Source organism: Netta rufina, assembly GCF_964035555.1.
Source record: "Netta rufina genome assembly, chromosome: Z".
NCBI classification, from domain to species: domain Eukaryota; kingdom Metazoa; phylum Chordata; class Aves; order Anseriformes; family Anatidae; genus Netta; species Netta rufina.
The window spans coordinates 7,132,013-7,145,073 of NC_140126.1; the positions used below are offsets into that span (position 1 = coordinate 7,132,013).

The 13,061-nt window shown below is 47.6% G+C and overlaps 1 protein-coding gene across 1 annotated transcript; it reads right to left on the bottom strand.

Annotated features, from left to right (window-relative positions):
- Window positions 1-1,172: 1,172 nt before the first annotated feature.
- Window positions 1,173-12,557, bottom strand: LOC311221258 (uncharacterized protein). Its single transcript, XM_084305124.1, has 15 exons — window positions 12,535-12,557; window positions 12,193-12,258; window positions 11,780-11,899; window positions 10,799-10,884; window positions 10,507-10,554; window positions 9,054-9,101; window positions 8,775-8,866; window positions 7,414-7,545; window positions 6,742-6,866; window positions 6,226-6,425; window positions 4,113-4,202; window positions 3,459-3,624; window positions 2,817-3,125; window positions 2,453-2,522; window positions 1,173-1,293 (listed from the first exon to the last, which is right to left on the bottom strand). The coding sequence occupies exons 1-14, from the start codon at window positions 12,553-12,555 to the stop codon at window positions 2,475-2,477; spliced, it is 1,551 nt and encodes a 516-aa protein (XP_084161250.1). The 5' UTR covers window positions 12,556-12,557; the 3' UTR covers window positions 1,173-1,293; window positions 2,453-2,474.
- Window positions 12,558-13,061: the final 504 nt, after the last annotated feature.

Below are 13,061 nucleotides of genomic sequence, written 5' to 3' on the forward strand. Positions count from 1 at the left end.
GGTACATCAGCGCAGGACAGCCCCGTGCTGGAAATGCCCAGGCCATGGCAGGCAAGCTGGAGCAAAGCACTGCCTGAGGGGCTGCACACGTGCCACCTGGCGTGGACTCAACTGGCCATGTCACAGCTGTCACCTCTCCTAATGCCCCCGAGGAGGCAAATGGGAACCTCTGGCAGGACCCTGCACTGGCCACACGTGAGGGGCAAGCTCCCTGGTGCTTGGTGGCAGCAGCTGGAAGCAGCCCCACACCTCAGAGGCCATCAACATGTGGGCAGGTGCTGGCAATTATGCAGGCATGGACAGGTTGGTTTTAAGCTCCTCAGAGGTCAAATCCTGCTGCAGTTACTGGACTTTGGAGTAGATCCCGTGTCCTGAGAAGATCCTGTGTATACTCTTCACATGAGCTGTTAGGTGCTCTCCTCTCTTTACAGCCCACGGCCAAACTGACTGCAAGTAATAAGCACAAAGAAAACACTGAACTTCTCATAGGAAGAACTTAATTGAAAACATATTTTTTTATTAAAGGTAGAAAATACATAACAAGTAGCATGGTCCTGTATGTTCCCAATCCCTCTCCCCTCAGTGTAAAGAAGCATATTCTACAGCCTGGAATTGCAGTGATTCCCTGACTTGCAAACGTTTCAGCAATGGTGCCCTCACTTGAGCTTTGGCTGAGGGATGGGAAGCAGCATGCCAGAATAAAACTGATGCAAGGTCAGGAAATTCCTGCAGGGGCAGGAAGATCTCCTCATCCCATGTCTCAGCATCTGTTCGAGTACTCCTGCATTCAACAAAAAGAACACAGAAGTTTAATTCCTTACCTCCCAAGCCTGAGCCCAGCTTTCCTTAGCACCCAGAGCAGCAGGTCCAAAGGACCAAAAGAAAGACAGAGGACTTGAGGAGAAACAGGTAGGAAATCAGTACAGGCAGCTCTGAGGGAACACATCGTTGTGAAATATCCAGCTTGTGACTATTAACACCACGAGGTGAGGGGTCTCGAGGCATGTTTAAGTATTGAAACGCAGGTTGTCAGGTACTGAGGATCTGTGCAGAGCGCGACTGTTCCCATGCTCTCCTCTTTGCCAGGATGATCCAGATGCTGAAGTCTCAGCCACTGAGACCCTCTGAGTACTGAAGAACATTCATTTCTGCAGGAGTCCAGTCCAAGGACACAGGGCCAGCTGGGTGCAGCAAAAAATGGTAAGAAAGAAGACTACTATATGTCTGTATATGTTCACCCAGTTATGCAAGGCCCAACAGCACTGGAAGAGGATGGGGCTGAGACACTCTGACCTGCAAAAAGTCATGAAACACAGCTCAGCGCAGGACAAGAGAGGAGGGCTCCTTTCAGTAGTACCAATACAAGATGCTTATAATCATATGTGCAGATCCCACAGGTTTCACTTGACTTCTGCCTAACCTCCAGCACAAGAAGCATCCTCTGGGTACACTGATAGTCACATGCAGGAATGAAGCAAGTGAGTCAAGCCCTTCAGGGAGAGGCCTTTCTCAGCCGTCAAGGAGACAAGACAGGCCCCAGTTATAAAGCTTTGCTCTAACACGAATTCATGGAGCTGAGCCATGCAGGAAACCCTGCTGTCCCTATGAAGTCTGTAGCCAACAGTATGCTTGTCCAATCCCTCTCACTCCCAGGTGTTACAAACCCAGATTTCTTCAGAGGTGTACAACAGACCCACAACTGCTTCATCCTGGCTTTAGCAACTGAACGGGGCAGGGACTGAGCCCACTGGCTGCACAAGGGAGCTGTGCATCCACTAGATGCTCCAGACAACCAACAAATTGAGCACAGCCAGCTGTGTGGCCCCCTCCATACACTCCTATAACCCATCCAGAACATCACAGCCCCGGTAACCAGCTGTGTCTCTAGCTGCTGAGACTGTGTTGAAAGCCCTTACTTAAAGTCCTCACAGATGCCCTCATAGGCAGCTGCCTTTCCTTATGTTCTCAGCCTTGCCTTTGGCTCATTGCCTCTGCTACCCCCCAGGGCTCTCTGCCCAGCACCTGTTTCTGATGTGTGCCTCTCTCCACAACATTAAGCCATTGCTGCTGACTACTGTAGTGTGCAGATATGCTTTCTGATAGCACTCCTTCCAGCCCCAGGCCCCTGAACTTCAGTCTCTAACAAACTGTGAGCTCCCTCCAGCAGCCTTGTTATTGTACTGCAAGCACACCGTGTACCACAGGTGCTGGGAACCCAACCTGATGCTGATTGTTCCCATTTATCCCAGCCTCCTTCTGCCACTGGTCTCTTTGTAGCCCTGGAATGGAAGCTGGCAGCTGCCCTCCATTTTTCCTGGTCTACATGTATTTCTAAGCAGTTGATGGCCAAGATTTACTCCAGGTGGAGCATGTAGGACAGGAAGGAGCCCCACTGCACCTCCACTTCCTGGGGAAGCTAACCCTAACCCTCCTGTGTGTGGTCTCCTCTTACCGTGTCACTCGGCTGTACATCCTCAATTCTGGAGTTCCTTAAAGGAGCCACTCAAGGGAACGGAAGAGATCTGCAGTGAGAAGCAGAGAGGCAGCATTAGGGCAGCACCAAATGGGTTGCTGGACAGCATGTTATGTATATGTCATCCCCACATGTTATGTATTTCTCTTTAGGCATCTTAGTGAGCCTCCCCCCAGTTTCTCCCCCAGCCCAGCACTTTCAATGAACACAGTCTCCATTCCAAGACCACTGAATAAAACCTGTGACCCAGGAGCACTACCTGTGGAAATAAGCTCCACATGCCCCACAGTGACTGTGTGTGGTATGGCTGTGGCACTGGATGACCAGAGCCACCCCTGCTCACCTGCTGGATTTCCTTCATTGCCACACGTATGGAAGAGTGAAGGCGAGGGAAGGCCCGCTGCCTGCTTCCCGCCTTGCCCAGGCTTGACTTTGTCTTGCTCTTGTCCAGGCTCTGTTGTTCTTGGAAATCCTTCGTCCTCCTGAACCACATGGACCTGAGAACTGTGGCTGCTCCCGCCTTCAGGGTGGTCCTGCCAGCTGGACAGGCACTGGCAGAGGTCTGCTCCTCGTGGGGGCTCTCCTCTGCCACCACGGCGGGGGTCACTGTGAGGGACTCCAGGTCTTCATAATCCAAACTCTCGCTGCTATTCTGAGGGAGAGGAGAGTGGATTCAGCAGTGGCTTGCAGATGCTCCACACACCCCAAAGAGGACAGCCCGCAAGCAAACCCAGCTGTGATCACTGCTGGCAAACATGGGGCAGGCGGGCAACACCAATCAGCCAGTGCCTCTCCCCACCCCAGGACTCCCCATTGCCCAGCTACTCACATTCCCTGGTGCATACAGAAGAGGCCAAGCTGCCTAGCTAGAACAGGACACCCCCAGCAGGAACCCAAACTAGAGAGAGCGCTGCAGTGACTCTCTCAGCGCAGGGCACAGTCCTTGCCCTATCTCCTTTTCCTGCTGCGAATCCTCAGCACTCACCTGCCCGCAGGGAACAGTCAGTTTCTCCATGAAGGGCTGGATGCCCACAGTCTGGTGATACTGAACCAGTTCGGTGAGAGATGTATGAGCACGGTCTTCCCCCAGGATCACGTAGCGTGTGTTGGGCTGCATCTCGATCATGTAGTGTCTGCAGCGGCCTTCACCCCTGGGGAAGTGGACAGAGAGAAACAGTCATGGTACGGGGCCACAACATCTCTCTAGGAACCAGTCATTGCTTTCCGCTCTTGTCTTAAGGGCCCAGGTGAGATCAGGAGCCAAAGTAGCAAATATTGCAAAGATGCAGGAGATCCTCCATGCTGGAGTGACACACGCTGTGCTAGCAGTTGCAGGAGGAGCAGCAATTTCCCCAGAGTCAGTGAGAGGCAGCTGGATCCAAACCCCAGCAGACTACACTGCTTCCCATGTCTGTTATCTACGTTACAACTTTGCCCTGCCCCTTGAGGGATGCTGTACAAAGACCATAGCAAGAGGCAGACTGCAAGGGTTTTTGTCTGCCACTCCAAACTGAGTCACCCATAACAGGAGAGGCTGAATGCCATACTTAATGGACTCTTCTGTGGAGAAGGCTCACCCCTCCATCCATGCACAGCTCAGTTTAGGACCTTAACTTTTCTTCTCTGCGAGGTTCCTTACCTGTACGTCAGGGTGTAGCCTGGTCGGCTCTGGCTGATCCGAACAAGGAAGCAACCCAAAGGCTTGTCAATCAGCAGGTTTTCAGCTTCCCTGTAAGTAGGAAATAATTTTTCAGCAGACAGTGAGCAGCTGCCTCTGTGCAAAGATTCCCAGTCTATCTCATCTGCTCCCATGGCAGTGCTCCCAGTCCACTGGGAGGCCAACATCTGCCCCATGTGTTCCCAGCTAGAGGTTTCCAGTCTCAGGCTTGCTGGAGCAGGGCTACATTAGCACGCTCAGGAGGCACAATACGCTCAGACAAAGCCCTTCCAAGCAGCGCTGCTCCAAACCTGCTCCAGCAGTCTGCTGAGTGCAACAGCTGCCTTCCAGCACAGATCACAAAACAAAGCATCGCTGAGATGAGGAGGTTGGGCACGCACACGTTTTCCAAGGCACCAGAGCTGACAGAAGTCAGTATGGTGTAGGTTTGTGGTGCTCAGCACAAGGTGGAAAAACACCAACTGCCCTTACCCCACTGGCTCTCTACTTCCTGCAGGAAGGAGGTCTTCCCCCTCTCTGCCCAAAGGACAAAGCATTGCTTTGTGCTTGCCATGTGCCTTGCTCTAGGCTAAAGGTGACTATAAATCACCAGTGCAATTTGGGATTGCTCTGACTGCTCTGTTACATGAGGTTGAGCTTCTACTACCACACGGAGACTTAAATTCAGCACCAGAAAGCACCACTTAAAAAACATTTTAAACCTCAGTGTTTTAGGGAAGGATTTGCAGGCAGAGAACCTGCCTTGTCCTTCACTGTGAAGCACTCATAGCTAGCCTACATTTGAACTCCCATGCAGCAGTTGTTTTGTCTCCCAGGCGCTGGCTGTTTTCACGCATTCTTGAATTTGTGGACAAAGCAGTAATGCAGACAAGCGCCTTGTTAATTATCTTTTTTAAAAAAAAAGCAGCTACCAAAGAGCTACTGTAGTGCTCTTTACTAAGCTAACATGCTGTGTAATGTCTCTGAATAATGTTCGCCCTGATAAGCCAACAAAATCCAGTAATTTGTAATTCAATAAGACCAAAGGAGACTTGCAGTTTTAACAGAAAAAAAAGTTACAAATTGGAAAAAGATGACAAGGGTGCTCAAATGACAGGCACATTTGGCACCAGAGCCCCCACACATGTCCCCCTAAGTAAGGGACACCAGTAGTTAGCAAGCTTGCAACTCTACAGATTAATTTGAACCCAGGGAAAACTGTAGCCAGAAACTCTGACATCTACCTGGCTAACCCCACTGCCTTGCTCCTATCTGATCACGGGTATAATCAACATTTCCCTGATTGTCACACTGCTTGGAAAGAGGTAGTGCTTGGCTCAGCCAAGAGAGTAAAGCATGAGGCCTACTCACTAGCAGAATTTCAGACATTAATTTAAAGACTTTCTTTTTTTCTTCAGAAAAAGCATGAGAGTTCAGTCATCTCTACAAGAAGGTAGGGCTTTGTGGATGTGTCTCCCAGCCTAAAGGGATGTAAATTCCACCTATACTGCACTTAAATGAAGAAAAGTATCAACAAAAAAGCCTTCTTCTATTTCCACACCTAGGGACTTCAGTGAATCTTGTCATTGGGTACCAACTAAACCATTTTTTAATACTTTCATGAATAAATGAATACTGAATTCTTTATTCTTCTGCTGTAATTTCACCTAAACTGAGAACGTGAGGATAGTCATGAGTCAGACCAAAAGTCCATCTTCATTCATTATCACACCTATGCAAATGGTCCAGAATGTGGCAAGCACATATGTGTATGTCCTCAAGTACGTTCCCAGCATCCCTTCTGTGCACTGGGGCTGTATTTAGGGACCCACAGGGAATTTATTTGCTATGAAGTAGAAAAGTCCACAGTCTTTCCTTGGGCCTATGTAAAGTTTCAGCAGTTGCATCCTGTGACACAGCGGTCTGAGCTTCTCCCTAATGGTTTGAAGCTTCCAGCCTAAGAGTGAAAGGTTATGCATGCCACTCCCATTCCCCAAGGACACAAATCCAGGGGAATCCAACTTACACATTCTTCCTAAGGACACCGCAGCTTCTGCCTGCCTGCCACAGCCCAAACTGTGCCCAGCACACTCACCTCCGGCTGATCATTCCATGCAGCCAGCTCGGAAAGGCCCCGTCATCCTGCATGACCTTCTGGGCTTGCGTCTCTCTGAACCAGCGGAGAGTTGCTCCTCTCTTGAGTTGCCTCATTTTTGCCTCTTCTCCAGTCTGTTCCTCTGTCCCCAGAACAGGGCGAGGCCCAGTAGGATGAAGGAAGTTGTCGAAAGGAGTGAACTGAAAATGGGGAGAACGGGAAAGTGGGAATGAAAGAAAGCAAGGTCAGACAGGGGCCCTTTGAATCACTTTGGCAGATCCCATTCCTAAATGCTTCAAGATAAGATCAGTCACAAACTATCATGTGCTGCTTTCAGCTCCCCAAAGGTCCTGACCACACTTTTTAACTAATGACGCTAGGAAAGGACTCTCTCTTCTAGAGAGATTATGCTAGAAAGATTATGCTCTACTGGGACCACATGCAGGAGAATATGTGCAAGGAGCAGGAAAACTGTACAGCTGGATAAGTGACCCCAAACAGAGCCAAGGTTGCTACCTCTGTTAGTTTGCTGCGTGGCCGTGGCACCGGTGGCTGTGGTGGCATATCAGGGACAGTCTGAGGAGGGGGATAAGGCCTAGGGAGTCTTTTCCGTGGCACGGGGATTGGAAGGGAGATTCTTTCTGCAAGAAGAGGAAAGAAGTAGGTGAAATCTAAGGTCCAAGATCCATGGGATCCATCCTGCCAGGCATGCTGTCACTCTCAGAGAGAGGAAAGATTTTGTCTTTCCAGCACACACAGTAGCAACAGCAGGAAGAGGGATCATCAAAAACATGTTTGTGGAGCTCAGTCCTTTCCTGTCTCTCCTCAGCCAGGCTTCTGAGACTGGGAAGAGGCAAAAGAGGAAAAGAGCACAGCCTCACAATCACTGTCAACTCCCACTCTGCAAGCCACAAGGAAAGCTACGTACAGACACAAAGCTATGATCAAAGTTCTCCCGCACAGAGCAGGTGGGAAGGCCACAGCTTGGCATTCCTCCCAACACAGCCAGCAAATGACCTTCATCACGCCGCTTCCACTCCCCACAGAGAAATCCTGTCCTTCAAAGGGTGGAAATGTCAGCACCTCTCTGCCCACCCCATCATCCCCATGACAGCCTAAGGCAGGCCATCATCACCCGGAGCTAACAAAGTGGCCGTGCATGGGGCAGTGGGAGTGGGATTGACTCACTTTGGGCCTCTGCTTCCATTGCCTGCTGTTGGCTTCTTTCTCTCTCTGCCTCTTCCTGTTGCCGCTGTGCTTGAGCTCTCAGCTCAGCCACCAGCTTCAGGTAACTCTTCCTGCATCGGAAACCCCTGAAAACTGTTCAGAGAAAAGCTGTGGTTAGGAAAGAAAAGTGCTGATTATGCCTCTTTCACTCCCTGGGGGAAGCACACTAGATGATATTCCTTTGCCCATTGCAAAACCCTCAACACCTGAACCACATTAACAAAGAGCGATGCAGACACTCTGTTGTGAGCAGGCAGTCAAAACCATATGAGAACTGTCTTCTGTTCTCTAAGCTGCCAGATCACAAATTTAAAACATCAAATTGCAGATCTAAGCCCTCATCTCTAATGCCAAGGCACAGGATGCCTATAAAACAGTCTCACAGAAGGGCCGCTGTTAGCCATCTAACTATTCAGCACCCTTCAGACACTACTTTAATAAAAGCAAAGCTCTTCTATTTAGGAGACAGGATTTCCTTGGTGTCAGTCCATGTGATAACCTTTCCCTTAAGCTCTCATTACAGAGTTCGCCAACAGGATTAGCGACAGCATATTATTGTGCCTCCTGTACCAGTACTGAAGCACATGAATTGAAAGCAGCTCCCTCTCATTCCTCTCTGGACACTACCCACACATCTTCCCCCCAGAAGACAAGGAGCAGCACGTGACTGATGTCTGTCACTGTGCGGTGCACGGCTGGAAGCTGCTCAGATGCTGCAGCAGTGCAGCAACCCACACGGAAGAGAAGCACAACAGGGAGGGACCAGGCAGGGTGACAGCTCCTCCTCACTGCACAGTCCTGGAGCCTGTGCAGGGGGAAGCACCAGACTGTGCTCTGCTCTGAAGAATCAAGTGCAGACACTACTTGGAAGGGAAAGGGAAAGGGAAACCAAATCAAATCAACTAAGCAACCAACCAAACCCCACACTCTTTTGCCTCTCTCTGAAGGCAGGAAGGAGACCTGCTTCAGGCTCATCTGCTTTTGCCTCCTCAGCTCACACAACTCACAAACAAGCCCTCACTCCAGAGGGCAGTTAGCCAGTCCTCGGGACACAGCCAAATCATATGCTTGTCCTACTCAGCTCAGTTCCCCTGAACACATACTTTCCCTTTCCAAGGCTGGGACTGCTTGATGGCTCTTCCCTATTGAGGGTAATCACTGAGGACACAGGCAGTAAACACTCTGATTCCACAAGGGTTTGACATGGAGACAGCCTGCCTGTCACCTGAGAAGGTGCAATAATGAAGCAGGGACTGGAGAAAAGTTCCTCCTTGCTCTGGTGTGAGACCAGAGTTGAGGGATCCTCCTGCCCCAGTGCTCACCTTTCTGTATTACAGCTGCTGCTCTCTCCAGACGCTCCACATACTTTGCCAGCTGTTCCTGGTGCCAATATTTAAAGAAAAGCCGTGACTTTCTGTGAGGTTGGGGAGAAAAGGAAGTAATGAGAAATACTGTTTGTGTAAATTTGTATCCAATCACCCTTTGGACAGGCATTTCCTACAGCCATAACGTTCTTCTGAAGGGAACCAGGTAACAGTTCACATGTATCTCTGTACCTCTGCAGTTCAGGACCTCACTCCCAGAAAGTTATCCACACCTACCCACATATCCAGCCCGTCATGTCTGTACTTTGTAGTATCTTCAAGCAGCTGAAAGACAGGAAGGAAAGTGAAATAAGTATTTTTCCACCCAGACTGACCACTCTGTGGCCAGCACTTTTAGGTGCTGAAAGAGTGAGAATTTTTCCTCACTGGGATATGAGGAAATTTCCTCATAAACAGGAATATTTCTTATTTATGCCTCACTACTTTTGCACTGCATTCTTTGTCCTGTCACCTGATGACACCCAGTAACTAGCTGTCAATCTATTGCACTCCTTGAGGTACAGCTAGGAGAAGATTGCATTTGTGAACACCGTCAAAGGGGCTCACAGATACAGACTTCCTTCTGCTTTCTGGGAAGCAAATCCACAGAGCCTTTTTCCTCATTTCATTTCTATGCAATTTTGAGTACAGAAGCTACAGGCTCACTAAGGCAAGATTTCCTTGAGAAAGTCTATTTTCCAATTTCAGTTTTATTTCGCAAGCTCTGGTGATAAAACTTGGTTTGCTTAGAAAGTTTCTGCAATGCTTGTAATGAAAGCAGTACTCCAGCTGTCACACAGCTTCCTCTCTCTGCTTACAAACCCAGGCTGTGAAACTATAGTGACACTTTTTGCAAGTATCTTGCATAGCAAAACAGAAATTATTTTCCTTCTATCTCAGCCAACTTGTGCCGTGCCAGGAACTATATCCAAGGTATTTTTTTTTCCCAAATGCATCCTATGATTTTTGTGTGATAACATGCTGTGCTGCCTGTCTAACATCATCTCTCTCTCTCATCTGTATGATTCTCTCTGAACCTCACTTAGGTTTGCAGTTCTTATTAATTCAGTATTATCAATAACTTCTAGGAGGTGGGGAGTTGCTGCCCTACATGTAGGAAGGAAACTGCTAACAGGGTAACACTTCAGAGCTGGAGGGACATTTACACTTGGAAGGAACAATCAGGTTCTGGAAGAGCTGTGGGTATGTTGTGCCTGTACACATAAAAAATTCTTGGACCAGAAACATCGTTTCTAGCCTGGAAGACATTCAGTGCTGGCTGCTTAGTCAGCATTGCCTTTATCTTCTTCACCTTATGAGACCATCAGGAAAAAACCTGGGGAGGCAGCTGTCAGCTGCGCTGAGTCTTGCCATATTGAGTTCTGTGGACACCCTTAACCATTACCATGACTCCCCAAATTGAGTCCCATTAGCCAGTCCTCATTCCAGAGGGTAGTAAAGTTTTAAAATTGAATTGAATTGCTTACACAGTAATTCAAGAAAGATTTCATTCATCATTGCACCAAATGAGTTCTAAACACTAGCTGTCTTTGTCTAGGAATTTCTGTTCCCCATCACCACAAAAACGCGTCCTCACTTTGTTCTTTCTACTCAGTTTGCTATTCTGTCCTGACAACAAAAGTCTCTGATGAACAAAGTGGATTACACATAACAAGGGAAAGGTTCCTACCTTTCTTTGTTGAGGGAAACATCTGGTTTAACTAGAAGAATTCCATATCTGTGAAAAGCAAACCAATTCAGCAAGATTAAAGCCATATCCTTGACGTGCTGTGCTGATCCATGTCATCCTCACAGCAAACAACAATAAATCAGTCTTTCTCAGTAGGTCTCCCACAGCGAACACCACCATGGTCTCAGATACGTGAACTTAAAGAGGCAGATTCACTCCCTGCCTGTATCTGGTTACCAGTGTCACTTCTCTAACAATATCTAACCAGGAACATTCAGAGGTTTTAACGTACCTTTCAGCAAATTCCTCAAATGATGGTCTCCAGGAGAAACCGTCTCTTCGGATCCGGATAGTCTCCAGCAGTCCATTGTACCGGAGCTGAAGCAGCACCACAAAGACAGGATCAGACAAACAAACAGACACAGGCCAGAACTGGTCAGTAGGGCATCAGTAAGTCCCTCTGCAGCCCAAGCCTCTCTAGTTCAAAAAATAACAATGTTTCTTTCTGATAATATGACCTCGGCTAAAGACTGAATTTACCACATCCTGCAACTCTGGTCATTAATCACTTTCAGAAACCATAAAAACCAACAACCGAAATAGCTTCACCTTTCAGCTAAGGGCACTACTTAGCCCCTGTCCTTCAGAGGACAGTATTCTGCTTCCAAATCTGTACAAAGAAGTACCCTGGGGAACAGATCAACTTCCCTCTTAATCCCGCCCTTTCTTATACTTCATATACATATGCATACATATAAACACACCAAAGAGGCCACAGAGCTTTCTGAACTCTTCTAATCATTTTCAATATTCTTTAAAGTGGATCTCAGACTTGACACAATATCCAAAGGAAGTTATATCAGCACATATCAGCTCCTATCAGAGCAATCCCATCTTGGCTCCTGTTCAGAGTTGCCCTGGAGAGGTACTGTCTGTACCAGTCCCCATCCAGAAGATGCAAAGATAAACCCTAGTCCCTGACAAGCAGATCTCACTGCAATCATGAAAATGAAATGGGAGAGAAGACTGTAAAACCTGAACATAGCAATGTTTCATAAAAACTACCAAAAGCCCAGAACCTTTACATGCATAAAAAGTGTTCCCATTCTTTCTCCTACAAGGGGAGAGTCAGACCAGTAAGCTTACAGCTATCTCCATTGCTTTTCAATAGTGTCTGACCTTCCCTTCCTTAAATCTACTCCTTCCCTGCCTTAGATCTACTTCCCATTGAGACTTGTCAGAAGTACCTGCAAAGGAAACTGCTTTTCCTTACCTGCTGTAGCAACATCTGGTTGTCCACAACGCCTGGCTCTTTCTGGCTATTGGGCTTTATACAGCGCACAAAGTGTGGGTTTGCAGAATACATCCTCTCCATGAGAACCATCAGGGAATGCTGGTGAGGGCAGAGAAAGATCAACAGCCCAGCAAGCCAGAGTGCTGCCAGCCCCCCCAGTGCTGTACCCTGCAGCTGAGAACTGTCTTCCCATGCCACTAATTCAGGCTCTTGTAACAGCCACAGCCCAGGCTCTGACTATAGCCAAGTTACTGCTAACAGCCGTGCCTGGCACCCAGAAAAAAACTCTGTCTACAAGCTGGATGCTTTAAATATTCTTAGCAGCCTGGAAGCTCTCAAGAAAACATTACAGCACACATCTCAAGGGGCACTGCGGGGCATCAATACTTTACCCGGAACTGAGCTCCAGCAGACTGCTTTCGTGTACTGTTGAACTTGTTGTCTGCTTCTGGTACGATCTGAAATCAGACACAAACAAAAGGGTCACTCCTGGAAGGAGTGCTTGATTGCTATTCAAACATTTCTGCCAGAAAGCAGATGACTAAAATAAGAGAGAATGGATTTCAGGAAGGTAAATCAAACACAGCAACAGAGGCAACCAGAAAACTCTGTACAAAACAAAGAAGAAATTGTTGCCATCAGATTGTTTGCTCCCATTTTCAGCCAATAATAAACATAAGTTAGCTACATCATCTTTTATCAATTTCCATATGGACCTCAAATATGCTCAATACCTTGGCTTTCACATGTGGCATCAGTGTCCCTGTCCTGGAGACAGTGGCTGGAAGAACAGAGACAATAGTTAATTTTATACCTTTGCTCACAGTCAACCATTCCTAAACATTCAAACCTTACTTCATACACAAATTTTCCCACATATGCTAAATCAAAGACCATACTTTAGATTTCACTATCTGGAAATATAAGGATAGAGCTGAAGAAGGTGAGAAGAAAATGCAAGAATATTAAACACACCACCCAGGCAATGTTATTTTCTGTCAATGAGAAGACAATGGGGTAATTGAGTAACCATAAATGACCTTCAAAGAAAGATCATCAATAGTAGGCATCTAACAATGCAGAAGAAAGTATAGATAGCAAATGGAAAGCTCACCCACTCACGGTTAACATGGGAGAGGGGAGATCATATGAAGTCAGATAACAGAAAAGTAATTCAGTGACAAGATAAAAAAATCAGGGAAATCGAATTTACTGAAGGATCTAATGACACTCTTGCACACCCTTGATGCAATACTGTCGT

Excerpts from the sequence above, each read along its gene's own strand:
- LOC311221258 (XM_084305124.1), bottom strand. The coding sequence starts at position 12,555 with ATGCCACATGTGAAAGCCAAG. Across the intron at positions 6,867-7,413 it reads AATGGAAGCAGAGGCCCAAA|AAAGAATCTCCCTTCCAATC; the intron begins GTGAGTCAATCC and ends CTCTTCTTGCAG. Across the intron at positions 3,625-4,112 it reads GGCTACACCCTGACGTACAG|GGGTGAAGGCCGCTGCAGAC; the intron begins GTAAGGAACCTC and ends CCACTTCCCCAG.